Source organism: Buteo buteo, chromosome 11 (genome assembly GCF_964188355.1).
Source record: "Buteo buteo chromosome 11, bButBut1.hap1.1, whole genome shotgun sequence".
Lineage (NCBI taxonomy): Eukaryota > Metazoa > Chordata > Aves > Accipitriformes > Accipitridae > Buteo > Buteo buteo.
The window spans coordinates 30,496,283-30,524,280 of NC_134181.1; the positions used below are offsets into that span (position 1 = coordinate 30,496,283).

At 38.0% G+C, this 27,998-nt stretch overlaps 1 protein-coding gene across 11 annotated transcripts in view; it reads left to right on the forward strand.

The window, feature by feature from the left end:
• The window catches only part of CLIP1 (CAP-Gly domain containing linker protein 1), a 73,671-nt gene that overhangs the window by 37,107 nt on the left and 8,566 nt on the right, over positions 1 to 27,998 (forward strand). For 5 of the 11 annotated variants that reach the window (XM_075041277.1, XM_075041282.1, XM_075041279.1 and 2 more), the window contains 13 exons: positions 3,723 to 3,827; positions 5,352 to 6,296; positions 7,644 to 7,760; positions 8,763 to 8,820; positions 9,061 to 9,144; positions 10,167 to 10,323; positions 10,971 to 11,136; positions 11,231 to 11,446; positions 12,510 to 14,795; positions 16,028 to 16,165; positions 17,899 to 18,005; positions 21,105 to 21,225; positions 26,579 to 26,631. In XM_075041277.1, coding sequence (XP_074897378.1) covers positions 3,723 to 3,827; positions 5,352 to 6,296; positions 7,644 to 7,760; positions 8,763 to 8,820; positions 9,061 to 9,144; positions 10,167 to 10,323; positions 10,971 to 11,136; positions 11,231 to 11,446; positions 12,510 to 14,795; positions 16,028 to 16,165; positions 17,899 to 18,005; positions 21,105 to 21,225; positions 26,579 to 26,631 — 4,553 coding nt within the window. The remainder of the gene's footprint in view (positions 1 to 3,722; positions 3,828 to 5,351; positions 6,297 to 7,643; positions 7,761 to 8,762; positions 8,821 to 9,060; positions 9,145 to 10,166; positions 10,324 to 10,970; positions 11,137 to 11,230; positions 11,447 to 12,509; positions 14,796 to 16,027; positions 16,166 to 17,898; positions 18,006 to 21,104; positions 21,226 to 26,578; positions 26,632 to 27,998) is intronic. The other 6 variants (XM_075041285.1, XM_075041286.1, XM_075041283.1 and 3 more) reach the window with 3 other exon arrangements.

The window sequence follows — 27,998 nt, forward strand, 5'->3', positions numbered from 1 at the left end:
TTTTCCTTTTTTTGGCATGAAATTCTAAGGGGAGAGATGGTTTAAAATATCTGAAGAATTAGTGTACAAAGCTGTCTGTTTTTACTGTATCTTCATGTAGCTTCTCTTTGAATTATGTAGGAAAAATATATGCTACTGGATAACAGAAATTGCCTTACAAGACGTTTAAGCAGCCCTCTTGCTTCCATAGCTCAGAGTAGTGGAATTTAAAAGCCCTCTCTTTGATTGGACTCAGGAAAATTTATCCCAGGCTGCCTCCTCTCCTGCATCCCCAGCCAAGATAGGAAGTTCTCAAGACTAAAACTGGTTTCCTGCTGTGCATTCTTAGGTGTTCCTTTTGCGAAGCTACTTCAGCGATCTGGGTCTCCTCTATTCTTCCAATCAGGCTCACGGTGTGTTAGAAGTAAATCTGCATGTGCCCTTCCTTTTTCTTGTTTTGTGCACTCCTTGTTTAATCCTATCTTTACTCCTGATTTCCCTATTCTAATTTTTCCATAAAAAATTGATATCTTCACTCTCTAAAGGAGAGAAGTGGGTGATCACTTAGTTTCTAGGCTAATGCTTCGTAATCTCAGTCATGTTCTGTGATTGTTATCCCTGCACGAAGGGACTGAAGGTCGTCTTGCCCCTATCCTAGAACTGATTATCAGCATTTATAGCTTCAGCACAATTTCACAGTTTGACCTATAGATGGAAAACTTAACAGTAAGGTTTATTTTGAAGTGAGAGAGTATCTAGAATATACAAGTGCTGAAAATAGCTGATGACTGGTCTCTGAAGTTTGAGTGGAACACTTTAAGGTTCAAGGCAGTGTAAGGCTTGTCCCATTTCCCTATCACTCTTAATCTAACTGCAAAGCTTTGGAGAAGGTGAAGATGCTTCCTTTGTTGTTGGGTTTGGTGGTTGTTTTTTTTTTTCTTTTCTGTTTTTCTTTTCCATCCAAGTTAAGGTTTACAATCAAATTCTTCGTTTTGTAGTACTCTGTTTTTCTCAGTTTACTGTGCTCTGGGTTTCCTCAAAGAGAAACATAATTATTTAGACATTTCTCTCTAGAGGATCAGGAGAGAAATTTGAGTGATTCAAAACTTTGCAGTGATTTTTACCTCAGGGAAACTGGAACCTGTCCTTTGGAAATCAGACTTGTTTAAAGGATAATTCCTCATGCCCTAAATGGGGAAAAAGGTGTCCAGCAAAGACCTCTGCCGTTTTGTTTGGTTTGTTTTTTTTAATTTTATTCCCATTTTGGTAGGATTTTAACTTATTTCCTTTTGTAATATATAAGAGATGGGATTAAAAAAATCCCCAGTAATCAGTGATGGTATATCTGACCTTTGCAGTAGTAAAGCAATGTCTATAAAATTAATGATCAAAATGTTCTGGGGTTTATGAAGCATAGAAAAACTTAAGATAGCATATTTTGCAAAGTCATGTTGGGAGAATCCTGCAACTATCAGGTTTGGGGTTTCTTGTGTTTTAATAGATCCCTTTGGTAAATTAGAGCAAGGAAGGTATGAATATTCAATTTTAAAAAAATAGATTACTTTTCAGACTTAAAATTGTGTTGTGGATTGGAACTGATACCTGTCTCAGAGAGGGAACTGAATTATAGCCACTTATAAAATATTGCTATTTCTGTTAGAATGCTTAGTTCCATTTTCAAAGGCTATGGGAGGCAAAAACAATAATATGTGTTCTCGTGGGTTTTTTTCCCCCATATACACTGAAGATCTTCCACTGATAGAGAAACAAATCTGCTATGGAATTTCAAAAAATAGACGAATCACAGAAGTGACTTTTAGTATTTGTGGATTTTAGTATTTTGGACCTAGTAACTACACAGTAAAACAGCCAACTGTTTTCAGCTGGAAAAATGTTTAAAAAATTAAACCACCAGATGTCTGCATGCTTTTGGGAAAGAAGATAACTTGATGCTGTCAGAAGGAATACTGTGTTTGGAGGAGAACAGGCCTGAAGCAAAACAAGAGGCTCATCCCCATCCCACTTGCTCTGCAGAGACGACATAAGATCTTTAACTGCTGCGGCTGGTTTGGAGGCAGTACTAATCAGCTTGTCACTCTATAAATAACGTGGTTCTGTAGGGATTTTTAAATATCATATTACAAAGATCAGAGAAGCAGCAGTGTCCTGCCAGCTGTGCACACACTGCTGCACTGTGGCTTTGGCAGCAGTGTGGCTTTGGAATTATTCACGCGTCTTCCTGCCTTTTCGGTTTCTTTCAATCCAGTGTTCAATGGGTAGCTGTTCAGGTTGCAGGACTCTCCTCTGTTAATAGTAGTTCATAGGGTTTTGGGTTACTGTGTTACTTTGTTCTGCAGTAAATTAACGGCTGCAGTAAAGCTGTGTGGAGAACTTTCATCAGGACTGATGAATGGAACTTTTTCAGTTGATAAACAAATCTTCAACTTCATTCAGTCTTCTTCTGGACATCCACCTTACTTTCAGTATGGGCCAGCCCTGAAAAGCTGCTCATTTTGGAAAAGACACTGTGAAGCAACAATAGACTTTCATAATCCTTTTGATTTGAATTGTTTAGTAAACCTAAACTAACAGTGACCTGTCAAGATTGACAAAATACTCGAATCTCAGCACTTCAGAAACAAGCATGGCACCTGGTTCTTACCTCTTGTATTTTTCTTTTATTCTCCTGCCCACCTTTTCCCTACTTCAGAGGTGAAGGTCAGATTTCAACTAGCTGCTGGACTTTACCTGCATCTCTCAAACTTCAAGCTCTCTTGTGAGCCTCTGGGAGTATCTGGGTATCAAGCCAGAATATCCAATATTCTGTGTTCTTGCTAAAAAGTCTACCTCTTTATAAGCAAAAGGCAGGAGGTACCTGCTCACTTAGCTTCATCTGCTTCCCTTTAGGAGCCTGTTATAAAGATCTTACTTTTTTTTCCCTTACATCCACATCTTGTTCAGTGTATTTAGACTTCAGTAACTATAGAGCAACCAGACTGAATCACTTTTTTACCTGGTTTTAGAGAATCTTACTTGTTGTTTGCTTCCTTCCTGAAAGAGGAGGAGGGGGAAGAACTAAGAGGGTTCTGCAGTTATAGACAACCATTCTCTTTCTATTCAAATGAACCTTAATATTCCCAGGTCTTGTCCAAAAGGATTTTTATGGCTGACATCTGAGATACAGCTACTATTAAAAAAAAAAAAAAAACAAACAACAAAAAAAACCAAAACCCAGAAAAATTAAAAGTTTTTATTTGTCACATGAGCTTCAGTGGTGAATTTTTGTCCCCTGGTTAATAACTAAACCATTTGTAAAATAAGCCAAATACATTAAAGAAAAAAGTTAGAGGGATGACAAGGAAAGGGACTTACTATCCTGTTAGAACAGGCATAGATATATATACACATATATATTTTTTACATAACGATTCTAATTTGTGCTGAAAACTTCATGTACTGATAAATAACTTCTACTCGGCTGCATGAAACTTTTTTGTTCATATTTCTTTGTTTGTGATTTATTTTTTTACATTTTTTTATTTTATTTACACGTCAGTCCATTTACACTTTCAGTCCATCTTTCTCATCCATAGCATTTCCCTGTTCATTTTATCCACTGCATCTTCTCTGCTCATCATTGGTAGAAGATTCTGGCAGCACGGCCTGCATGTGGCTTCCTCCTCTTGTGCTGGCATGTGATGGTGGCACCGTTGTGTTCTCTTCCTTTCCCTTTTTACTAACAGACGCAGACCAAACTGGAGCATGCCCGCATTAAGGAGCTTGAACAGAGCCTGCTCTTTGAAAAGACCAAAGCTGACAAACTCCAGAGGGAGTTAGAAGACACTAGGGTAATGGTTTTCACTATTTAAATAACAAGACTGATTTGTGTTGTGGAAGATTCTGATGACACAGTCTGCTGGGTATAACACATGCTGAAACAGATCCTTGCTCCTGCCGTGATCAGTACCTGCTATAGATATAGCTGGAACACTTTAAAAATTAGCATTCATTTTGAGCTGTTGCTCAAATGTGTTGCGTGTGTGTATGCCTGTATATGTATACTCATTTCTTCAGAAGAATTCAGGTAAGATGTCTTAAAACTGCAAAATTAATACTTGATTCCAAGTCAAAAGTAGCAAATGGGAATGTGAATTGACATAAAGTGGTGTTCAGTGGTTCATTTTTAGAAGTAGCAAAGTTCATTAAATCCAAAAAAAGTAAGATCGACTGTGCCAATGCTTTTAACATAAACTTAGTATTTGGGGCTTGATTTCTGAGGTCTTAAATAGTTGTGGTACTACTTGCTTTGCTAAATCATGGTTTGCAGTGGCTTTTTAGTTCTTTTTTTCCACCCGTGACATAATTGTTTCATGGATATCCCAGTAGCATTAGTAATACTGTTGCCTGTCAAAATATTACTGGACATGCTTTGTCCCAAGTCAGAAGTTCAGCAGATGTCAGGTCTTAAGGAGTTTATATATATATATACTCTCATGCTCATACATGCAGCTTTCCTTGAAGTTGAGGTAGGGATAAATGTTATAAAACCAAGAATGTGCTTTATAATAAGTACTTTTAAAAAGGAGTTGCAGGTAAGTAATATTTTTTTCAGGATGTTGGTATAATAAGGAGGTTGAAACAGTAGCTTCCTAATTAGAAATAATTGTGGTAGCTTTGCATGCTTTTCCATTCTACAAGCTGCTTCAACAGTCAGTGAAAGCTCAGATAATGTGAGGACACTTTTTCAGAGGGAAATTGGAGTGGATATAGAAGGAGTTTCAAAGGATTTGTGGGCTAAAAATGTGTTTTTACTTTTCTCTGACAGTCCCATAGCTGGCATGAGATGAATTTGGAAGCAGTTATTTCAACAAATAAAGACCTCGGGGTTCTCCTTTCTTTTTCAGTCTGCTTTTAAATGATTCTGAGGAACATTTTGTTAAACATTGATAATATACATAAGCATAGTTTGCAAGTTGTTTAGCAAGTTGTTATTTCTAGTTAACTTCAGAAAAATGAATTTAACTAAATTCCACCTTTAGAGAGAATGCGATATGCATGTAATACGAAGATGTGGACATTTTTCCTTTTTTAAAGCAGTAATTTATACATAAGTGAAACAATGGTTGGTCTTGTTTCACAGCCTTCAATGTAAAAGCATCATTTCCTTTTACTTAAGGTTTCTTTAGAATTTCCACAGAAATAGGAGTTGACAAAAACTGAAAGGTATTCTAATCCAAATTTCTGGTAAGAATACACTAATGACGTTAGTTTGCAACACTTGGTGGTTTCTTTTCAGTGAGGCCTAAGTGTCTTTGTATTAAACTTATCTTTTATAATTCTTTCTTCTTTTCTTAAAATGCTGTTAATAATAGGTGGCCACGGTATCAGAAAAATCTCGCATCATGGAACTAGAAAGAGATCTAGCGTTGCGGGTGAAGGAAGTAGCTGAGCTTCGAGGGAGATTAGAGTCTAGTAAACACATGGATGATGTGGACACTTCTCTTTCATTGTTACAAGAAATAAGTTCTTTGCAAGAAAGAATGGCAGCAGTTAGCAAAGAACATCAGAATGAGATGAATTCACTGAAAGAGAAGTTTGGAATTAGTGAAGAAGCATTGCAGAAAGAGATCAAATCACTTTCAGCATCAAATGAGAGGATGGCAAAAGAAAATGAATCCTTGAAAACTAAGCTTGATCACGCCAACAAGGAGAATTCAGATGTAATAGAGCTATGGAAGTCAAAGCTGGAATCTGCAATTGCCTCCCATCAGCAAGCAATGGAAGAACTAAAAGTTTCTTTCAGCAAAGGTGTAGGGGCTCAGACAGCAGAATTTGCAGAGTTAAAGACTCAGATTGAGAAGATTAAGTTAGACTATGAAAATGAAATGTCAAATTTAAAACTGAAACAAGAAAATGAAAAATCTCATCATTTAAAAGAGATTGAATCACTGAAAGCAAAACTGTTGGCAGTCACAGAGGAGAAAGAGCAAAACCTGGAAAGCCTGAAGACCAAACTGGAAAGTGTGGAAGATCAGCATCTAGTAGAAATGGAAGACACTTTAAACAAATTACAGGAAGCTGAAATAAAGGTAAAGGAGCTAGAGGTACTGCAAGCCAAGTACAATGAACAAACCAAAGTTATTGATAGTCTTACACCACAGATCAAAGCTGCTGAAGAAAAGCTTTTGGACCTTGCTGCACTTCAGAAAGCCAATTCTGAAGGTAAATTGGAAATCCAGAAACTTAGCAAGCAGCTTGAGGCAGCTGAGAAACAAATTCAGAATTTAGAGACTGAAAAGGTTGATGGAAGTAGCAAGGTTTGTATCAACATCCATCCTTTTATTTTTACTTTGTTTTTATTTTACATTTGTACTGTTCTAATCTGCTATAGCAAACATCACAGAAAAAACAAGTTTTATTGAATGCATATCATAGTACCATCTGAGGAGGTTTAGAGAAAAGTGTTAACTGGGTCATGTCTCTAAACAGGTTTCTAGTGGTCAGTCAGCACCACTAAGCAAAAGAAAAAGAAATTCTTTCTGCATTTTCTTGCTGCAAGCTTTGGCATGCTTCTGCTGAAAGCTTTGTGTTATGGAAAAGTTAATTTGACTTGTTTTGGAGAAGAATCCACATACCTTAATAACAAGTTTTAAAACAAGTTTTTAACCTTTGGTGGTAGAGGTATTCAGGTAAAAAGTGACTTGGGGCTCAGTGAGGGAAGTGTTTCCTCTGTACCTTCACTACCTTGCATCTCATCAAACAAGATGATTGAAGAGGCTTTTAAAAACAAAAGAAAGCAAAAAAGATCCTGGTGGAACCTTTCTTTAAGTCAAGGATGTGCAGTAATGTTGTTAGGCACTGTTTCACAGCATTTTTGAAGCACAGACTGCAATGTGATACATCTTACCAAGATTTTTCTTGGATTTAGATGAAATATCTCTTTAAAGTTGATAGCATGGCATTCAGTACTTGAAAGTTGTTCCACCACTGCAGCTAGGGATAAAAGCGCTAAGGTATAATCTCACTTTGGGAGTTCCTCCACACCCCCAATCTATGCATGACCTGACAAGCTTGAGCTCTAATTGTTAAGAGTAGTGGGAAAGTAAACAGAAATAGCTTTCCTAAACTCTTCACAGATGGTTCCAAGATACTGGATTTCTAGAGACCTTTGACTCTATTTTTGAGGTCACACTGGATTTCTGTACTACCCCTTGGTGTGGTAGAGCCTTTTGAAAAATTACATCACCGTATGTGTATTGGTCTGAATAGCCAGTTGAAACATAAATGCTAAATTTATCAGATAAAAAAGATTAAAACAATAAAGAACCAAGAATATTAGTTCAACTGATGCTGTAACTTTGGAAATTTTGAATGTATGAGAAATGTCTGCTATTAAATAATGTTTTCATCGTTAATTCCAAGAGAACCAAATTTTAATGATTTCAAATATATTCCAAGATGCAATTAGTACTGTGATGTAGTCATCGGTGGAAATCACCTTCGCTCAGTTAATACATCACATTGTTTTTCTTCAGTTTTTTTTATTTTTCATCTTACAGTGATTTTAATATTATAGTTATTTCTTTCAGATTCTATTTTTAATTTTCCTGTTTTTACATTCATGTTTGTAATTTTATTTTACTCCATTTCATCATCTTTGTTAGGCTAGTAATCTGGCCAAAGAACTGCAGGGCAAAGAGCAAAAGCTTCTTGACCTTGAGAAAAACTTGAGTGCAGTAAGTCAAGTTAAAGATTCTTTGGAAAATGAACTTCAAGTTTTGGTGAGTAATACCCCAAAATTTTGTCTTTATCCTTTGGATTTTGGTTTTCATGGTGAGAGTGCAATTGAAATCTGAGGATCAACTCTGAGCAAAGGTCTTCAAAGCTATTTTACTCATGAAAAAGAAAGCAAAGGTTTGTGACTAATAGGATCCATCTCAGAATGAAAAGAGCATTTCACCTGAGTTCTGTGTTATCAGGTGTTTTGTCTAAATAGAACTTACTTGTTTGTGGATTTCAGATAAAATATTAAACCAAATCAAAAGCAGCATGTAGCTTAAATTTAGACTACTCATTAAGGAGCACGTGGCCCTTGTTTATAAATGTTGTACAAATTAATGCTCACTCTACGCATGTCTTACAAATGGTTTTTTAATACATTTTTCACCTGATTTCTCATTTTGCAAATGTAATTAGGTTTGCAAGTATTGTGTAGTTGGGTGGGATTCTCCTGAGAAACTACACCAGAGTCAGTAACAAAAAGACATGCTTTCAGGTTTTACTGTCCCTGTGATAAAATCTTCCTATGGCCGTAGCAAGTATTTGAACTTGGAAGAGTCTTCCTTCTTATCTTCCTCAGTATCCTCCCTTTTCTTCATAGTCTAGCATCTATTCCTGCTGGTAGAGCTGGAAGACACTGGTATGAGATTGATCACAAGATTGCAGATGTCCACTGTGCAGCCTATGAGCAGCATGGATAGCTTCTTGTGTTGAGAAGCCCAGAAATCACATCTCCTACACTGGACTCTGTGGCTGCAGTTCTGTTGCTATGCTAGCTGATGGTGAAGTTATTTTGAAAATTTAGGGACTTGCTTGCAACCAAGGCAAGGGAAAAATCTTGCCGAATATATCTATGCTAAACTGTAATTCAAAAACTTCAGATCTATTTATGATTGGAGTGAAGACCGTTCTATTTTGTACTTGAAAAATACCTAATATAAATTCAGTGGCTGAATTATACTGCTATTACCAAATCTTACCTTAGGTTTTTATCCATTTTTCAGAAAGACAAGTTTACTAGTGCAGCTGATGAAGCAGAAAACGTTCAACAAACTATGCAAGGTATGTCTGCTGCTGCACTTAAAAGAACTGAAAGGCTGCAGAAAATAAATGCTGCAAAATAAAAGGTTTTTTTTAATGCACTTTCAAATTTACACCTGGTGGCACAGCAGTTTCAGCAGCTATATAAAGGACAGGATTACTTGCAGCCTCTCTTCTTAAGAGTAATATACCTTGCAAGGAGGTGGAATTGTCTGCATCTAAGGAGTTACTAACTTTATTTTCAAAATTTTACTTGCATAGAAACAATAAAAAAACTAAACCAAAAAGAAGAGCAGTTTGCACTCATGTCTTCAGAACTGGAACAGCTGAAGTCTAGTTTGACTGGTAAGGAAGTAATAAAATGGAATGTTTTGAAATGTGCATCAGCTTTGTGCTTTCGTATGCCTCCTGCTCAGCTTGCCACACTATAGTGTATAATGCTTTCACAAATGCATATGCCTTCAAAAGAAAGACTTTTTTCTAGGCAGAAAACAGCTTTTGTGGCACTGTGCATATTGACGTAGCAAGATGGTGATAATGTTTAGGAAACAGTGCAGTAAAGCAGACAACTTCCTGGCTGATTGTATTCCAAATCAATAGTTAAATTCTTGTTTGACGTTGCAATAAAGTCATGCTGGGGTGATGGTCAGATACCAGGAAAAGGCTTGGAGACCAGACTGAAGCATTACAAATGTCAGTCCATAAGTAGTGTTTTCTGTTTAAGGACATAAAAAAGACTGTACATTAGTCTGGTTGTCTCCTTCTTCCTATCTCACAGGAGGGAGTCTTGGTGTATCTTTCTAGTTGTACATCTCAATTTAAAATCAACGTAGAAAGAAATTAAGAATGATTACGTACCCCGTAAGCAAGCCTTTCAAGGTGCTGTTGGGACTGTAGAAGTCATCCCACAGGCTCCTCTTGCCCTTGGTGGCAGTGCCTGCCCTGGACTGAGTAATTTTTTCGCTGCAGCTTCATGTTGCTTGCATTATGTCTTTTACTGCTCTACTAAATAGCTGGTGAGTTGTCTCGCCTGTAAGATGTGCATGCCTCTCTTATTATATTGCTTGATTATCCTCTGATATGGTTAGAACTTGTATCCACTTCTCATGGCCTGAAGTTAAGTCAATCACTTCTGAAAGGAAGATTTCTTGACTAGTTGCTTTTTTACTATTTCTGAAGAGTTCTTAACCTTTTGCTGCAGTTAACAGTTCAAAGTTCAAACAATCATAATTTTTAATTTTAAAGGGGTAATTTGCAAGGTCTTTAGCATTCATATTGCTCTGTTGATATTCTTTACTATTTTCTAGCTAGTCTGTGCATACCCTTTCTCTTAAATTTACTAGACTAACAGCCTTTGTCTTGCTCAGTGATGGAGAAGAAATTGAAGGAGCGAGAAGAGAGAGAACAGCAACTGATTGAAGCGAAAGCCAAACTTGAAAATGATATTGCAGAGATCATGAAGTCTTCAGGAGACAGCTCTGCCCAGCTTACGAAAATGAATGATGAGCTTCGGTTAAAAGAAAGGTATTCCATTGTTGTCAGAACATTTTCACGTTTCTTTACTCATGCACTTCCAGCTTCTCATTTTATCTTTTTGTAAATATCTGAACAAGATGCTCCTGAGTGTCGCACTGATATGACAAGTGAACTTATTCTATCAAACTAAGTTAATCAAAACAGTCTCCTCAGAGTGATTTGGAGAGCACCTAACATTTATAATTCTAAAATTCTTATGTAACATGCTTCTCATTGCCCAGCGTAAACGACCTTTTTAATAATCTAGACTGTTTTGTGATTGTGCTTCCTAATTATTTGACTACCTGATAAGGTTGGTTTATTTGGATATATAAAAGACTTGCGTCACATTTTTGTCTAGCAAAAGAAAATGTGTTTTGTTTCAAATAAAAATTATATGTAGAATAGTTGTTCTTTACCTTTACAAAACCCCTGGGGGCAAAGTAACTGTCAGCTGTGTTGGTCTGCACACGAGCAAGTGCTCGGTCTCACTTGTGTATATTTAATTTAGCAGAATATTCTCTATATGTTAAATAATTAAATCTCTTTCTAAATACTTGGACAGAATATAGAACTTCAGCATAATTTAGAGTCTTTCATCTCTGTGCTTGTCATGCTGTCAGCAAAAAGTAATGTTCTTTTATTTGGTCTTTTAGGCAGTTGGACCAAATACAACTTGAGCTTACAAAAGCAAATGAAAAGGCTGTTCAGCTTCAGAAAAATGTGGAGCAGACAACACAGAAAGCTGAGCAGAGTCAGCAAGAAACTCTCAAGATTCATCAAGGAGAACTGAAAAATATGCAGGATCAACTAACAGACATGGTAAGAACAACTTTAAAAAGCACTAGCTAACTATGTGCAAAATACTGTATCACTGCTTCTTTAACGGTGTTCCAATTGTTTTATCTTCTATCAGAAAAAGCAAATCGAGACTAGCCAGAATCAGTATAAGGATCTTCAGGCAAAGTATGAAAAAGAAACTTCTGAGATGATCACTAAACATGATGCAGATATCAAAGGGTTTAAGCAGAACTTGCTGGATGCAGAAGAGGCGCTGAAAATTGCACAAAAGAAAAATGATGAGTTAGAAAAACAGGCTGAGGAGCTGAAAAATCAAGCAGAACAGGCCAAAGTATGTATATCTGTTACTCTGCAAGTAATTTAAAGTTTAAATCTTTCTGTTTCCGGTGAATCACTGGTTTTTGCCTGGCTTCACCATTTCATAGTAAGATTTTTGCAGTGTTTCTTTTTTGAACTTTTCCAGGGTTGATTAATATTGCTAAGGGAAAAGAAGCATACACGACTAACTGGCTGTCTTCTCTAGATTACACAAGAATCCATGAAATACAGTTCTTTAATGTTAACATTTCACATTCATAGATATCTGGCTCAGCACAATCAGTTGGAGCCAAGTGTTCTTCTCTGTTTTTTAAATGCATTAATTATTTTAAAATATGTTGTGAACCATCTCATTTTAAAGTGTTACACACCCGAAATTTTGTTCAATACTATGATCCCATATTATGTGCAACTATTTAGTGTGTAGCTTGACTTCAGTAATTTTTTTTTTCTCCTGTTTCTTTGACATTACTGCTTGCTTTCATCCCTTGTTAGTTATTTGCTATATTCTTTGTTTTATGCTTAGCAAAATATTTAGTGTATAAATTGGCACACAGGTTAACTTTAAATACACCACTGATGTGGTGTTTTGAACGGGCTATGACAATATGTTTTGGGCAGAATCATGAGGTGAATTCTCTCCAGAAGGTGAATTTGAGATTGGAAGTCAGTATCTAATATAACTCCTTGCATTTTAATTCAGTTAGATTCTCATGAAATAATTTTGTGGCTTTTCTTTCTGAGTAATTTACATTGACAAAATTTGTTGAGAGTAGTTTTAAAAACAAGATGAGAGTCTTGTGTGGAGGAACCTTTAAACCATTTTTTAAAAATTATTATTATTATGTTATTATTTTTATTAACCACTGTAAAGTTTTCTTGTGGATGGTGGGTGTTTTGTAATGAAATATCAGGGGTGGCTGTCAACAATTGAGTTCACACAAGGACTGTGTGTCAGTGTATACACTTTTTTAAAACTTAAGTTACAATAGCTCTATTTGCCCTTAAACCATGTTTCTCATTTGTCTGCTTGACTCCATTTTTGTTTTCCCTTCTCCCTGACTTTGTTTCTTTAGTCCTTAAGCTCTGTGTTAGCATCAGCCAGAAAAGAAATTGAACTAATGTCAGACAAGATGAGGGAGTTGGTATCAGAAAAAGAGACTTTGGCACAGGAGGGGAATACTTTAAAATTAGAGAGAGGTTCCTTGTTATCAAAACTTCTAGAATTGGAATCAAAGATTTTGTTAATGCAACAAGACCAAGAAGAACTTTGGACAATAAATGAAGAACTTAATTCAGAAAACAAAAAAATCCTGAAGCAGAAGGAAGAAGCTGAGGCCAAAAGCCAACAGGAAAGCACAGAAAAGGTAGACCTAATTTCTGAGAAAAGCAAATTACTCTCTGAAGTAGAAGCAGCACAGGCAGACCTCCTGAAGGTAACTCAAGAAAATCATGCTCTCCGGTCTTCAGAGTCAGCCTTGCTCCAACAGCTGAAAGAACTTCAGGCCAACAAAGATGCTGTGGATGTGGTATGTCAGAAACATATCAAAGAATGGGAAGAACTGGACCATTATCAGAAGAAACTTTTGGAAGAGAAGGATGCAGTTGTTAAAGACAAAGATGATGTTATTCAGAAGCTGGAAAGTTCTTGTGAGGCCCTGGCCAGAGATCAAAGAGAGCTACTGCAAGAACTTTCAACTCTGACTGCAGAGAGAGATTCAGCCCTAGGTAAACACTCAGATCTTAAAAATACACATATAGCCTTAAAAAATGAAATGGACTGTCTGTTGCAGACAAGTCAGAGTCTGCAGTCTGAGAAGGAGATGCTCCTTAAAAGCATAGAAGAGCTGCATGTGAGTTTAGACAATACAGTTAGTGAAAACCAAGCATTAAAAGCGAGGAGGGAAAAGATGCAAACAGAACTTGAGACTGAACATAAAGAACTTAAAAAAGCGATGAAAGACAATATGGAGTTGAAAGATTCTCTTGCTAGTCTCTCTTGTCTTCTTGAGGAAATGAAAGCCTCAAGAGAGATATCCAATTCTGAATGTGTTCAGTTACTTCAAGAGAAAGAGGCTCTTTCTTCATCAGAACGAAGGCTTTTGGCTGAAAGGGAGGAACTTTTAAATGAAAATAAGGCAATTGCTGAAAAGCTTGCTAAGGCCACAGCAGATGCTGTGCTTGCTGAGAGAGTCTTTACTGAGAAAATAAATGAACTGAACTTAGAAAAGGAATCTGTTTTTCATAAGTTGTTGCAATTTGAAAAGCACAATGAAACTCTTCTCCAAGAGAAGAATGAATTGCAGAACAAATACTTAGAACTTCTCGATGAAAACAAGTCTTCTGCAAATGTGATTTCTGATATGAAGAGAGAATATGAACTGGACATCTCAGCCAAGAGAGCTCTGGCCCAAGAGAATACCATGCTCCAAAATTCTATTGAAACCCTCAAGGAAGACCTAAGTAAGAAGACTCTAGAAAATCAAGAGCTAATAGCCTGTAAATGTGACCTTTCAGATCTTCTGAAAGAGGCCCAGGATGCTAAAAGAACATTAGAAAATGAACTAGCTGCTGTGTCACATGCCAAGCAGGTCCTGTCATCTTCATTCGAAACCTGTTCCTCTGATAGGGAAATGCTGACCAGAGAGAGGACTGAATTGCAAGATAAGTGTCAGAAATTAAATGGCGAGGTTGCGATTATGAAAGAAAACTTAACCATAGAAAAGGAAGCTAGAAAACTGGACAAGGAATCATTTTTGTTGGAACGTATGGAACTTCAAAGCAACATCAGCTTCTTAGAGAAAGAGATAGAGGAGCTGAGAGACAAAAATAAAGCATTTCTGACTGAGAAAGAAGTTCTATTTCAGGAGAAAGAAAAATCTGAAACTAAACTGGTGGAAATAATTAAAGAAAAAGAAACCCTCTTTGCAGAGACAGAGCAGCTTGCTTCCAGTATCGAACGACTGAAGAGTGACATTGCTTCCTTGTCTAAATCAAAAGTGGAGCTCCAGAACTTGCACAGCTGTGTCTCCGAGAGGCTACATGATCTTCAACACAAGCACGAGGTGACAGAGAAGGAGAGAATAAAGTTACTTCGTGAAAATGACAGCCTGCTTGCTGAACAGAGGAGTCTGCTCATCGTGAAGGAAGAAATACTAAAACAGAAGGAGAAATTCTCCAAGGATTATTATAAACTGCACGAGGAAGTAGCACTTTTAGAACAAACTAATAGTGACCTTTCAGGCAAATTGCTGATCTGTCAGGGCAAAAATCAGATGCTGCAGGAGGAGATGAACAATCTGGCTTTGAAAGTAAAAGAAATTGAGACTCTCCAGGCCCAAACAGTAGCACAAAAAAATGAGGTATTGAAACACATAGTTAAACAATCGAATATGGTTTTACTAATACTGAGCACTAACCCAATGGTTTCCTCTCTGCACTTCATTGCACAATCAGCACTTCATCTCAGTATAAACAGGCTGGAATTACGGTCTCTCTCAATATTACTTTGGTTTTTTTTCCAAGTTGTAACTGTGAGTCTGAAAGACACTTTAATATTTTTAAAAATATATTTCTAAATATAAAAGCCTATGTTGTCGCTGAATGTTGCAAGAAAACAATGTAAACTGTGAATAAAAGGAAGTTTTGTTTCCTGAATCTGGTGGGAGAAATTGAGCACCTTCTGTTGAAGTACTCTGCAGCTTAAAAGCTAGAGTAGTAATAGATGAGGTTTTAGATTAGATCTTTGTGCAATTTTATGTTAAATTACAACAAACTACAAATTTGAGTTACTCAAAAAAATATAAAACAATGTACTCCTCCTGTAAATGTAATTGGATAAAAAACAGCGTAAGAGAACCATTTAAATTAATATTATAGGACTTTCAGTCTGTTAAAGACATTGACAATTCTGGTGTTCTTTTTATTCACAGAAGTGTTTTGTATTCACCACCAACAAATTCTGTAAAGTATTTTGAATTTCGGTTTGTGGGGCATGAAGCCCATAAAATCACTTTGAATACAAATTGGAATCAAGATATCCTGTAGGAATGCATTATGCCTTCCTAAGTATTTTAATATTCTTGTGAAGTGTTTCCTTTTATGAGGGCATAATGAACAACACTGAAATAATGCGATAATTGGCTTTATCTCCTATTTAATTTTTAATTATTTTTCAAATTTTTAACAGCTTTTTATAATTCCACATTTTCTGAAAATAGAGCAGTCTGTTGGAAGTGAATATCTATTGAACTACTACTGTCTAAAGTGGTTAGAAGTCTAAGAGCAATCACAGTGGTGGTAATGAGAAATCCAGGAATTGAAGAAACGGGCTTCCTCGGTGGTGACACAAGCATGGGGTTATGATCTATTTCCGCATGGAATTTAATCTTCTCATGTCCCTTTATTTTTATACTTTATGCAGCTTCAAAATGCAAAGAAATTCCCAGTTGAAGTCCTTATTTAATTGGAAAGCAGCTGGTAAACCGTGGAGCTGTGCATAAAGTATTGTGATTCATCTTTTGCTTTCAGAGGTCCCTTTGGGTAATACCTTTTTTTTCTTTTTTTCCCCCTCCCCACCCTCCTTTATATATAGGCTGCCAAAATGGCAGAAGATGTTTTCCAGACTGTGGAGAAGGTGACCAAAGAGAAGGATGCCATTCACAAAGAAAAGATTGAAACTTTGGCCTCTTTGGAGAACTCTAGACAGACAAACGAGAAGCTACAGAATGAAGTAATCACATTTAAATGCTTTTATATGAAAAGTTTTGCCCAGTTTGTAAGGAACAACTGTTGAATTACAGAGAATTAGATTAGGCAAGAGTGGATTCTGTCATTTTCCCACCACAATATTCAGTCTTGACTGGCTTGTGAAAACTTAGTAGATGGGTGCATATTGATGCAAAAGCTAGGTGCTTTATGTAGCCGTATGACCTGTGTTCTTTTGTATTTTGCATGTGGTTTTAAATACCATACGTACAGCATGTAAGTTCATGTCCCTTAAATCTTGGTGCAGAAAAAAAAAAAAAAATCTTATGTAATAGGAGTTCTGGATGCTACAGCAGCTTTTGCAGATCACAGAATCAAGAGACATGGGTTTGACTTGAGGACTAATCAGTCTTGCTGTATAGCTTTGGATAAGTTGCTTAGATGTGACCACTCTGCTTCAATTCCCTGGCTGTAAGCATGGGGTGCAACTTCACACTCTGATGAAGTGCTGCAGAGAGAGTAGCAGTGCTCCTAATCCACAAAAGTTATCGTTCTATTTCTCACCGATAATGCACTCCTTGCTCTGTACATCTTCTTTGTGATCTTGACATGTGTAATGTTATAATTACTTCTTTTTTCCACTTTTCTGTTAATCAGACTTGTGGTCTGACAAGGTACAAATTCTGCTGAGCTATGCACTATACATGAGCACAATGGTCCCAAAGAACTTCACAGTCAAACATGTACAGCAGTTCCTCTAGGGACCCGTTTTCAGTCTGTGTCCTCCCACCACTTTGTGATACTTCAGGATTTAAAGAAGGGAAGGATGTCCCTACTAATATCTTTCACACTTTTGCCCCAGAGTATCTATTCTAATGTTGAACTGGCATCTTTTCTGCAGATCTTGAGCACCCAGTGGCCTCTTTTTGATGGCTTTCATCTTTTGCAACTCCTGTAATAGTGGGTAGTGAACAGCTGGGCTAACCTAAATGCCACAGCTTGTGCTGAAACAGTAATGATTTCCAATGAGATCTGATGACTTGAGAATTAAAAGCGATGACGTTAATAAAGGCAGGGCTTCACTTTCTGGATTAAAAAAAAAATCCACAGGGTCCTGTAATGCCATGAGAATGGCTGAAGATTATCTGTTATGTAATATAATGTGTCGCTGAATGCAAACAAATAAGGTTGGCAAGCTTGTGTTTGCGTGGTAGATGCAAGCTCAGTAAATTGATATACAGCAATTTGTCCCATGCAACAAGATCTCTGAAAGGAGTTCATTTCTTATGGTTGCAAGCACAGCATTCAGCCTACTGTTTCTCAGAAATTAAGGTATGGTAAAGCAGAACTTTTTATTTGTTACCTTAGAGGAATAAAGATCAAGGGAACAGCTAATTTTTGCAACAAGCGTTGAATTTAAAAAAAAGAAAAAGGTGCTTTGAGTTGTATAGCATTTAAAACAGAGGTGCTTTGGAGCTTTACCTTTTATATCAGGGTATATACATCAGATTACTGTCAGCTGCTCTTCAGTGGACTTTGAATTCTTTGTGCTGCTTGACTTGAATGCAGAAAGTCTCAACATTTTTTGTTAGACAAATGCTTCTCAGTACAAATAGACTGAATTAATCTAAGGACTAAAGATGAAAAAGTGGAACAGCTCAGCTCAGGCCCCCATTTTGCTGAGTATCTTTTCCAAGTGCTACACCTAAGAGCTGTATAGTTTTCACTAGTATAATGAGGGTTTTTTTCCTCTTTAAGTTGGACATGCTTAAACAAAACAACCTGAAAAATGAAGAGGAACTTACTAAATCAAAAGAGCTTCTAAATCTGGAGAACCAGAAAGTGGAAGAACTTAGAAAAGAATTGTAAGTATTTCAATATTAAATCTGTTAAACCATTCCTTTGTAATTACATTTACCTTTCATTTTTTTGAAAAATTGCCTTTCAGTACCTGTCCTGTATCTGCACTTATAAAGCAGGTATTAGGTCAAACTTAAATATTAGTTTGACATGTATAAAACATGAAATAGGAATGTTGCTCCTGAATTACTGAAGGTTGTGAAGGAAATCCTTCACTCCAGGCATTGTTTGAAATAATTTGTTTGCTGAAGTACAGAGTTCTGCCACCTGAGGGCACTAGATTATTTTAAAAGCTTTATTGTAAAGAAATTCTGTTTGGATTTAATTACAAGTACACTTGGAGTGGTAAGTAGTTTTAAGTGGCTTTATTTACAGAAAACCTGGTTCTGCTTTTATTTTTCATTGACGGCTTTATCCAGTTTATTCCTGTTGCCCCACTATGCACTTATTTTCTAACTGGTACAATACAAATGCCATATATAGTATGTAAAACTAGACTTAATCACTTATCGTTTGAGAAACTGCCTCTTAGGTACTACAAACTAATGATGTGTAACACTGTATGCAAACAAATTAACTGCAAAGGATTTGGTATAAAGTAATTTGTCCTGTGGAATCTCATTGTATCAAAGCTTTTGGTGTGCCACCATGAATAAAAATCCAGCCTATTTATTGCTACCCTGCAGTACCTGCACGTCCCCCAACTTTCAGAGATGTAATGCATTAAATCACAAATCTCTGTTCCCACCTGTGCTCCAAGAAGAATTTCATGACTCATGGAGTGAGAGCTGGAATCTGGACTGAGAGCTAAGAGCAGCTTTGACTAATTATTATTAGTGTTAGGTCCATAAGTCATTTTGTGACAGTTCTTAATCACTGCTCTGAGGTGAAGACAGGGCACAAAGGAAATCAGCACACAGAATTAATACTAAGTTTCTGCATGACTGACGGGCTTTGCTGCTTGCTTTTAAAAAACTGCGTGCTTGTATAGACAGCAGCCTACTTTGAGAAAAGGCAGAATTTTGTTCCATGAGCAATTCCTACCTGCCTCAGTGCCCCTAAGAAATGCCAAAGCAGAATAATTATTTCCAGACTAGTTGCTCTAATGCTGGAACAGCAAGGGGCTAGTAGACTCTGGTATTGTGGGAAGACAAAATATATTATACTGTAATTTGTCAAGCAGAAGTTATTTATAGAAGATACTTCCTTGAAAATCTTCAGCACTGAAAGGTGTTCTCATGATCCTGACCACTCTGTGGGTTTTTTTAATTATTTTTGTTTTTCTTAAGGTTAATCTTAGTCATAGACTGTTGCTGAATGTGGTGTCTAATCATCAGTGGTAAGAGACAGTGGACAAGTAGAAGCTTGTCTAGTTGGTTTTTAATTGATCTTTGTTGTCATAATTCTTTTGTGTGTTGCCTTGTTTTAATTAGAGTAAGGAATTAGCTTGGTAACAGGCACTTCTTGATCAGCAGTGATGTGGGTAGAGAGAACACCTTTGAGAGGTCAGTTAATGAAGGTAGTGCCCTTGCTTCTACAAAGGAGAGCAGAAGGAAAATTTTGCCCACCGGAGCTGTTGAGTGTAGGTAGGGCCATGCTGCTGCCTCTAGAGCGGTGCCTTTTGGAGGTGGGAGGATGTTAAGTGACATTGGTGTCCTTCATTGAAGAGCCTTCTGTGTAAAACTAGGATGAAGAAAAGCAGAAATACCAGCTGGACATCATGTATTCATTTAGTACTGTGTACTGTAAAGTGCACTTGCAGCTATCAGTTTAAAGTTCCTTGGCGCTAAACATGGGAGAGCATTTCACACAAACTGACCCCAGTATTTTGTGTGCTTTTTTCTTATAATACCCCAAATCTACACTTTAATGCTGAAAGCAAAAAGAGGAGAACTGGTGAGTACTGCAGTTCAGCAAACAATCGTGGTTAAAAATAGGTATGTTCCTGCATCAGCAAGTAGCTTCATACCAATATAATTTGAATCGATGTTCAGTGATGTGAGCTAGCATGTTTAATCCAGTCTAGGTGGATTGGACTGGAAATTGGTCAAGGTGAGACCAGATAGAAGAAGTGGTTGGGAAATCTTAGTCATATTACGTGCTGAATTCAAAAAGTAAATCAGACTTCCTTTTGTTTAAATGTGCCCAGTAATAGACCATAGAGTCCTTGTATTTTGAAGTGCTTGAATAAGTTTCTGACTTATGGGTTCTTCTGTATCCCACAGTCATAAAAGTATTTTTAATGTTCAAGTCAATTACTCTATGTAATATTGGCACATAGGAGTACTGAGATTCCTTTTTATGAAAACAAAACACAGTCATTAAAATTACTGTTTAGTGAAATTAAGCTTTTTTTTTTTATTTTTTGAAAGATATTGTCAAATCTTATAAAAGCTTATGTTAGTCATTTGTGTTACAGGCAGGCATGCAAATATTTTTTTCAAAAATTTGTTGAAAATAAACTTACTTTAAGGAAACCACACATTAGTAGCAACATAGGCTAATGAAACCTGCAAATCCATTTTTTTTCTTCAGCTATTGTTCAGTCTCATTTTCAGTTTTGTATCTGTTAAAAGTAATGGAATAGATTACTTTCCTGTTTTGCCTCCTGTGATCTTGCACATTCTTGTATGTTTGGGTGTCACACCTTGTACAGAGTATTTAAGCAAGGGGATCTGTAAGCTTTTTTTTTTTTTTTTTTTTTTTTTTTTACCAATTCTCATCTTTTGCCTCTGGCTCCAGAGTTCGCTTCTGAGAAAGTCTAGGCTATAAACCATGCCAACACTCTTGTCAATCCCTACCCTGTCTTTCTAAACCTAAGCATTTGCTAACCATTGGAAGCATGCAGAGCTAGCAGTCTGAACTTACCTTCCATTTCTTTGAGTATCTGATAGGTTTAAAGGAAAAGGAGTTGTGCGCTGCTACTGCTTTTCAGGGTAAAACCTATCCCTGCGCATCTGAGGTACAGATTGTCACCTTTATTATAGATCCCATTAGACACGTGACCTAGATGTATTTTTCCAAGCTGTGAAGCTGAATCTCTCCCACAGTTTTTTCTTGCCTCTCTCGTTCCTATGGTAACGATGCACTCTCTGTCCTCACAGCGAAGCGCTGAAGCTGGCAGCAGCTCAGAAGTCCCAGCAGCTTGCAGCTTTGCAAGAGGAGAACGTGAAACTTGCTGAGGAGCTGGGCAGGAGCAGGGACGAAGTCACAAGTCATCAGAAGGTAGAGTGGCTGGAACGTTTCCTGATCTATGGTGAAAGTGCTGTGCATGCTCTTTCCGCTGATGCCTGGGTGACGTTGCACTGCATGTTTGTGCTTGAAAGATGAGTTGTTCTGAGAACATTTTAAAATAAATTTGGAAGCCACCTGCATTGGGAGGTTAGAACTGCAGGCTAACAGAAGGTTACGTAACCCGTGAAGGATACTTAGGAGGCTTGGGAGTAAGCGTAAATTAAATTTGCTTTAGCCAAATGTATTAACAGACACTTGCTATTTTTGTCGGTAGTAATTTTGTTATACAACTGTGGAAATCTCCATCTACCCAGTACTAAGGAAATCTATCTATTTAATACTCCTCCTTATTCCTGTTCTCCTTCCCCACTAAGAAGAAGAGTATTAAGGATGTATTTCATAAAACTCCTTGATTGGACTCTGTCTCTAAAAAGCGCTTTGCACATGTATGCTTGCTTAAACTTCATACTGTGCACGTACATGAACAGTGCTGCAGCCAGGTAGTGGGTACTGGAGGACCAGAATCAATGTAAGGTGTGTTTTGTGGTCGTAGTTTATAGGGAAGAAAAAGACTCTATTAAATTTTATTTTTTATTTTTTATTCCTTACTATTACATTTGAACATGTTGTTGGAATCTTAAAGTATGGGCTTAGTTACACAGCTTATAACACTGGTACTTGCCAAAAGATAAATTAGATTTACAGCCATTAAGTATAGTGGTTTTAGTTCTTCTGGAGCAGTTCTGGTGACAGCCACACCATGAAGACATCTTTGGAAGATCTTGTCCAAGAGCGAGAATGTAGATGATGTGGATTTACATATTGCCTTTCTGAGACAGCACTTGTGCAGAAGAGGGGTATGCCTGTTCCCCAGTGACAGTGGAACAGATCTCTTCCATCCTGCCACAAAGCCTAATATTTTTAAAGCCAGGAGGCTGACTTTACCCCAAAGGTCCTGTTTGGAAATACTGAGGATGGGTGATTACCGATCTGACCAGTTTCTAAACCCTTTTGGCTGCTGACGGGAGTAATGCATGGCTGCTTCATCCTAAAGAGCCTTTAGAGATGATTAACGAGAGTCCCAGACGTGTGGGCTCAACCACTGACTCATGCTGCATCTGAGTAGTGGTGTGGTAAGAGAACGCTGTCATCCTAAACAGCCAGTGGGAGCTCTGCTCTCCACTCCCACATGTTTTCTTAAATTACTTCAGAATCTTTGAGGCAACCTGTTATTTTCAGAAAGAGTTGTAACTTGAAAAGGATTCGGCAACATTGGTCAAACCTTTCTGCCTATTGTATGTAGTCAGTGTTGATACTCAGGAGGTCCGCAAAGGAAGGGACCCTTCAGCCCACAAGGCGTAGGCTGGCAGCGGTCACTGCAGTCTCGGTCTGCGGCCTCTGTCGTTTCCAGATGACCTTGCGAAGGAGTCCTGCTGTCTGTATCCTGCCTACTGTGGATCTGTCAGCAGAGATCCTTCTCTCATTACCAAGATAGACAGCTGTAATCTGTGAAGCACAGGGGTTAGTTGGTCATCTTGCAAACTGGAGTATTCTCAGTTCACTTGCACCATAGCCTTTTCTGCCCGTGAGTAGATGGCTCCAAGATCAAAGATCTGGATGATCTGCTAGAGCTTGGAGAAACCTTTTTTTTTTTGCCTTTTTTTTGCCTTGTCTTTTTGCCTTCTTCAGCCGTTTGTGTTGCATTAGGTCCTCTTCTGCAAGGAAGATGTAATCTGAATCTTGGAAACATGGGAATGCCGTCTGTTGCATGCTCTGAACATAGTATTTGGGCTATGGTGTCTTTAGGTCTAGTGAACTGCACGGCCTCCTAAAAGAGTGGAAGAGGCATTTGGTGTTCCAGGCAACTCTGTTGTGGCAAAAGGAACAAAGACAAAATGGTGTCATTTAAAATGCAGGTTTCCTGCCAAGTGTCACATAACTAATGAGTGCAGCTCTTCTCAGAGCAGTATTGTTCAGTGCTCATTGGTGAAACGTGTGGTCCACCTGCCCAGAACTGTCATATGTCCTGGCTGCTCCTAAAAAGCATTCCCTGTCTCATCTGGAGCCTGTAAAGTACTAACCATCCTTTTCAGTCTGATAGAAACCTGCTGTTCCCCCAAGGGGTTGGCCTTTTTTCATGTTCCCTTTAGATCTTACCCAACCTAAACTTACAGCCCACTTGTTCTGCCTTTGACTCTGCTGGGTTCTCTTCATGAAATGGCAAGAAAACCAGCTGGCCTTGAGGATTCTCACACAGCCCACCCTATCGTGGGCTAGCACAGTCTCAGGGATCCCCACCACCACTTCCACTTTGCTGCCACTCAGGTGAATGTACACCATGTCTAGGCACCAAGCTGCAGCGTGCTTTGGGCTTCCTTGGTTCAGGCTGTCTATGGGGAGTGGAAAAAATGTTACTATGAAGAATGGTGTGATTAGATTTTAGAGAACAAGTGTCCATGGTGGCAATGAAGACATTTAACACAGAGCAGGATTGCTCATGGAGCTGTATTTTATGCAGTGGATACTGGAAAATTGGACAGTAGGGAGGGAAGCACAGAATGCAGCAATACTTCTGTCTGTGTGAGTTTCTGTGCATGTGCTTATTAAAATGCAGTAAGAAAGGTAGCAAGCATATGTTTTAAGTATTTTGAGCAGTTGCTATGGTAACTATATAAATTCTAGCAAGTGTGTTAGTCAATTGGGTTAGTGAATCTGTGGCTGCATGTGACACACTTTGCAAAATTAATGAATACTTCTTTGTGAATGATTTATCCTGACATCTAAAGGTTAAAGTGTCTTGTACTAAAGATGCTGAGGGGTGCTTTTCTATATTGATTGATCCATAAATAATTAGCTGTTGTAATTAGTTAAAGATTCCCAGTCAGATAGATACTGAACTCGGGGAACTTTTCTGGCTTCAAATCATTCATTGTGGTATTTTGGGAGCCTCAGACCTGCCCGGGCATTTTAACTTAATTGGACAAAGTGTAGAAACATCTACTAGCTCAGCTGGTTCATCTTTTATTAAAGGTATGCGAGAAGTCTATTCTGAGGCTAATGAGAGCGTGAGCGGATTGCTGGAGAAATGTTGATGAGAGAAGGGGTGTCCTGTCTCCCCTTCTACCACAAAGCTGCTCAGGGCTTGATCCATGACTCGTGCAGCTGCAATGGGTTTAGAAGCTGCCCGATTCCCTTAACATGTAGTTCTCCTTTAAGTTTCTCTCCTTTAAATCCACTTCTATCTCGGTCTGTACAAAAGTCACTCATCTCTCCACAGCCAACCAGGAAACTAAAAGGGAGGAGAGATGCAGGGTTTATGCTCACAATCTTGGAGCATTCCACAAACGTTGAAGGATTTTCCAAGTTAAATGGGCACCACAACCTTTTCCTAAACGAAACTGATAAAAAGGTGGGGTGTGTTTGGCGGGGCGTGGGGAAGAGAGCATCATGGAACTCTCTGGACATGGCCTCTGGGGAGCAGAGGGTGAATAATGTCAGTATGAGGTTTTTCCAATTGCACGTGGCAGTCAAGAGCATAAACACCAGAAAGTTAAGCTAGCCTAGGGTGAAATGAAGTGACTTGTTTGTGGAACGTGGCCAGGTTAATGCTACACAGTGTGACACAGAGAAATGCTAGTGCTGGTGGTAGAGGAAAAGTAGTCAAAAAACCCAGCTGGAAAAGTGTGATGCACAAGAGATTGCAGCATGAGTCTGAGGGAGGAGGGGGGCCATATAAAATAGTTGTCGGGGGGGGGGGGAGGAGGGCGGTCTGGAGAGGCAGCTGAATAGCGTGCAGCTCACTGGGATTTACAAGTGAAGCATTTCTCAGAATTTTCATATTCTTTTTTCCTTCTCTTTTTTTGTCATCATTCTGTACAGATGTAAGGAGATCATATAGGTTGCTTCTGTGTAGGAAGCAGACAAAAATTCTTGGAAACAGGGGATGTACTTTGTGCTGCTGGTGAAATTGCTGGGTTTGACTTGCCTGCAGGAAAAATTTGGCCGTACCCTCATAGTACTATGGTTGCTCTGCAGTCTTAGAGTGGTTACTTTCCTTGAGAGAGACATTTTGATTTGCTTTAAGACTTCTTAATATAAGTCTCTCTACACCCTTCTGGTATATATTTTTCATGTCAATAAAGTTGTTTGATTAAGCCCCAGCAAAATGATACCAATTAATCTTAAACCTGGAACACTTACCAGCACTGCAGTACATGAAAGGAGAAGGTAAGTTGTCAGAAAATATGGAGAAGACAATTTATCTTGATAAGCTCTATTTAACCTAATCTTGGAGGCTGGCCAGCAAGCTGCCTTCTCATTGCAACTTGCTTAATGCTTTCTATGCCTGTCTGTGCCTAACCTGAATGTCTGTGAAGTCCTAAAAGTATTTAGTCAAGAAGAGACTATTTGCTGTTGTTCTGGGGCTCTGAGGTTTCCATTATGAACGTATGTCTTGCTAACCTTGGGGATGAGCCCTGAAAGCTTGTAAAATCTAAACAGAGATTGCCTTCAAGTCAAGGCACAGGTAGTTGCTACTATAAGCAGTTCTGCAGGGCCATAATTGCTGACTTTGGCCATTGACTAAGAAGAAAGGAGGAGATGGTGAAAAATAATTAATTGGCCTGGAAAATACTTAATTTCTTAACATTATCAGAAGTTCAGTTACCCCCATGTTTCTGTGGTGGGGCTTTACAGGTTTTTTTCATTGTACAAATTACGATTGGTTGTTTTGTTTTGTTTTGCTTTTCCTAAACCTATGTGTGCCTGTCAGTTTGGACCCCAACAAACTGCGGCAACAATATTTTTCAGTTGAAGGCCTTACTAGTTGTAAGGGTTTAAGGTGGCTCTGCCAAGTTACAGGTTCAGGATACAGTAATAGACACCGGACCAACAGCCTTAGGGATCAATAATTTATCTCTAAATAACAATACAGTAACAAATACAGATCAGTAGTACAATTATCCAGGTCAGTACAACAGCAAATCCAGTAATTCACCAATACTGGGCTAAACTTAATAGCCAGGCGCACAAAGGCTTACGGTTCTCTTTGGTGTGCCTGGAGCCCAGAAATATCGTATAAGCCTCACGCCTCTCTTGCGCGCACAGGACGTGAAAATACTATATAAAGCAGTAATAGCCCCTGACTAGCTAATACACTTGGTCACTGAACAATTTGTGTCTGTGTGCATGTGTTGTCCTAGTAGAAAATCGATTACTTTGAGGATTTTTAGGCTCTGTAGCCTCTCCCATGTTTGTTTTACGATGATAGTGATGCTCTGATATATTATACTAAGGAAACAGTCCTTGGTGTATTAACTGTAGTCTTTTTGTACTTGCATTTTAGTTGGAAGAGGAGAGATCAGTACTCAATAACCAGTTATTAGAGATGAAAAAGAGGTAAGTTGTTCTTTCTGATGTGTTTTTAACTATACAGTCCTACAGAAGACTTCAGAAAACATAATACAAAAACACTGCTAAGAAAGCGGTTCTTTTCTACTGTATCATAGTTAAGAGTGCTGAGGTTGTTACACACATTGGATTATAGATGGCATCTTCCACATTTGCTTTATTAAAAGTGAGAAGGAAATGTAACTGTACTAATGTAAGTTACACACCTCTTGCATTGTAGTAGTTCTCTTGATTTTTAGTGTCTGGTTCTTAAGGAATAATGGAAAAATACAATGATGCTAAGGATTGGGTTTTTTTTTAAAAAAAAAGAAAAAAAGAAAAGCAGCAGTTACTCAGTACTGAATGGATTGTTCTCATAATTTTGGGATATTTTGTTCATTGTGGCAGTAGTTATTGCAGTTCATTCAGCACTGTTTTTAAATACCAGGAGATTTGTCCTGGGTGACTGGGGCATCCATTTGTAAACTGTGCTGTTCAATAAATGGTCCCAAGTTACAAAATTTACTGTCTTTCTGCAATATGTGTATGGAAAGCTAATAACTGGCTAAGTGCCACAATGTCTTTAGGAAGATGTGGGCTTTTCAAAAATAGTTATATAAATCCTTAGAAAAAGACACAGCTCTCCATGACACCAAGCATGTTCCAGGAAAAACAAACCAACCCCTGTTAAACTTCCTGAATTTATAATGGTCGCAACAAAGAACAGTGAGTGGCACTTTGGTATTCATGCACATCCTTCGCTACTCAGTATTATACACTGATCCCTTTTTCATTCCCTAATAATCTGGTTTTTGAGAGGTGGGTCATACTCTGTTATATCTCACATTCTTCTAAAAGACAGCAGGCATGCAGGGTACTACACAAGCTAAAGCTTCCTCAGAGAATGTATGAGTTTGATCAGTTGTTGTACAGAGAGGCAAGCGAACAGCTGAATGTCCAGCGTTAACCAACCTCATGAACTGCATCACTCAGCCTTTACCTGCATAGAATAGCATAAGTGTAAGTTACTTTTGAAAGATGAGGTGAAGGAGAAGATAAAGAGAGAAATCTTTAGCTGGTGTAAAGACCATTCAACATCCACAATAATTAGTATGTTTACACCAACTGAGGATCATAGCATATTTGATGTGGAGGAAGGGAGGGAAGAGGAGGGTATTAGTGCTGCTGACATCTTAGAATGCTGTTTATAGCCTGTTATTTAACATTTTTTAAAACATGTATTTTAAATTGTGTAAGTCCTGAAAGTTACTTGAGGAAAGGAAGGAGGGAGTGGGGACCCAAGATCCATTCAGTACTTTCCAGCAGTTCTGTTTCATAGCATACATTTTAAAAGACAAATTCTTTAGTAAGCTATA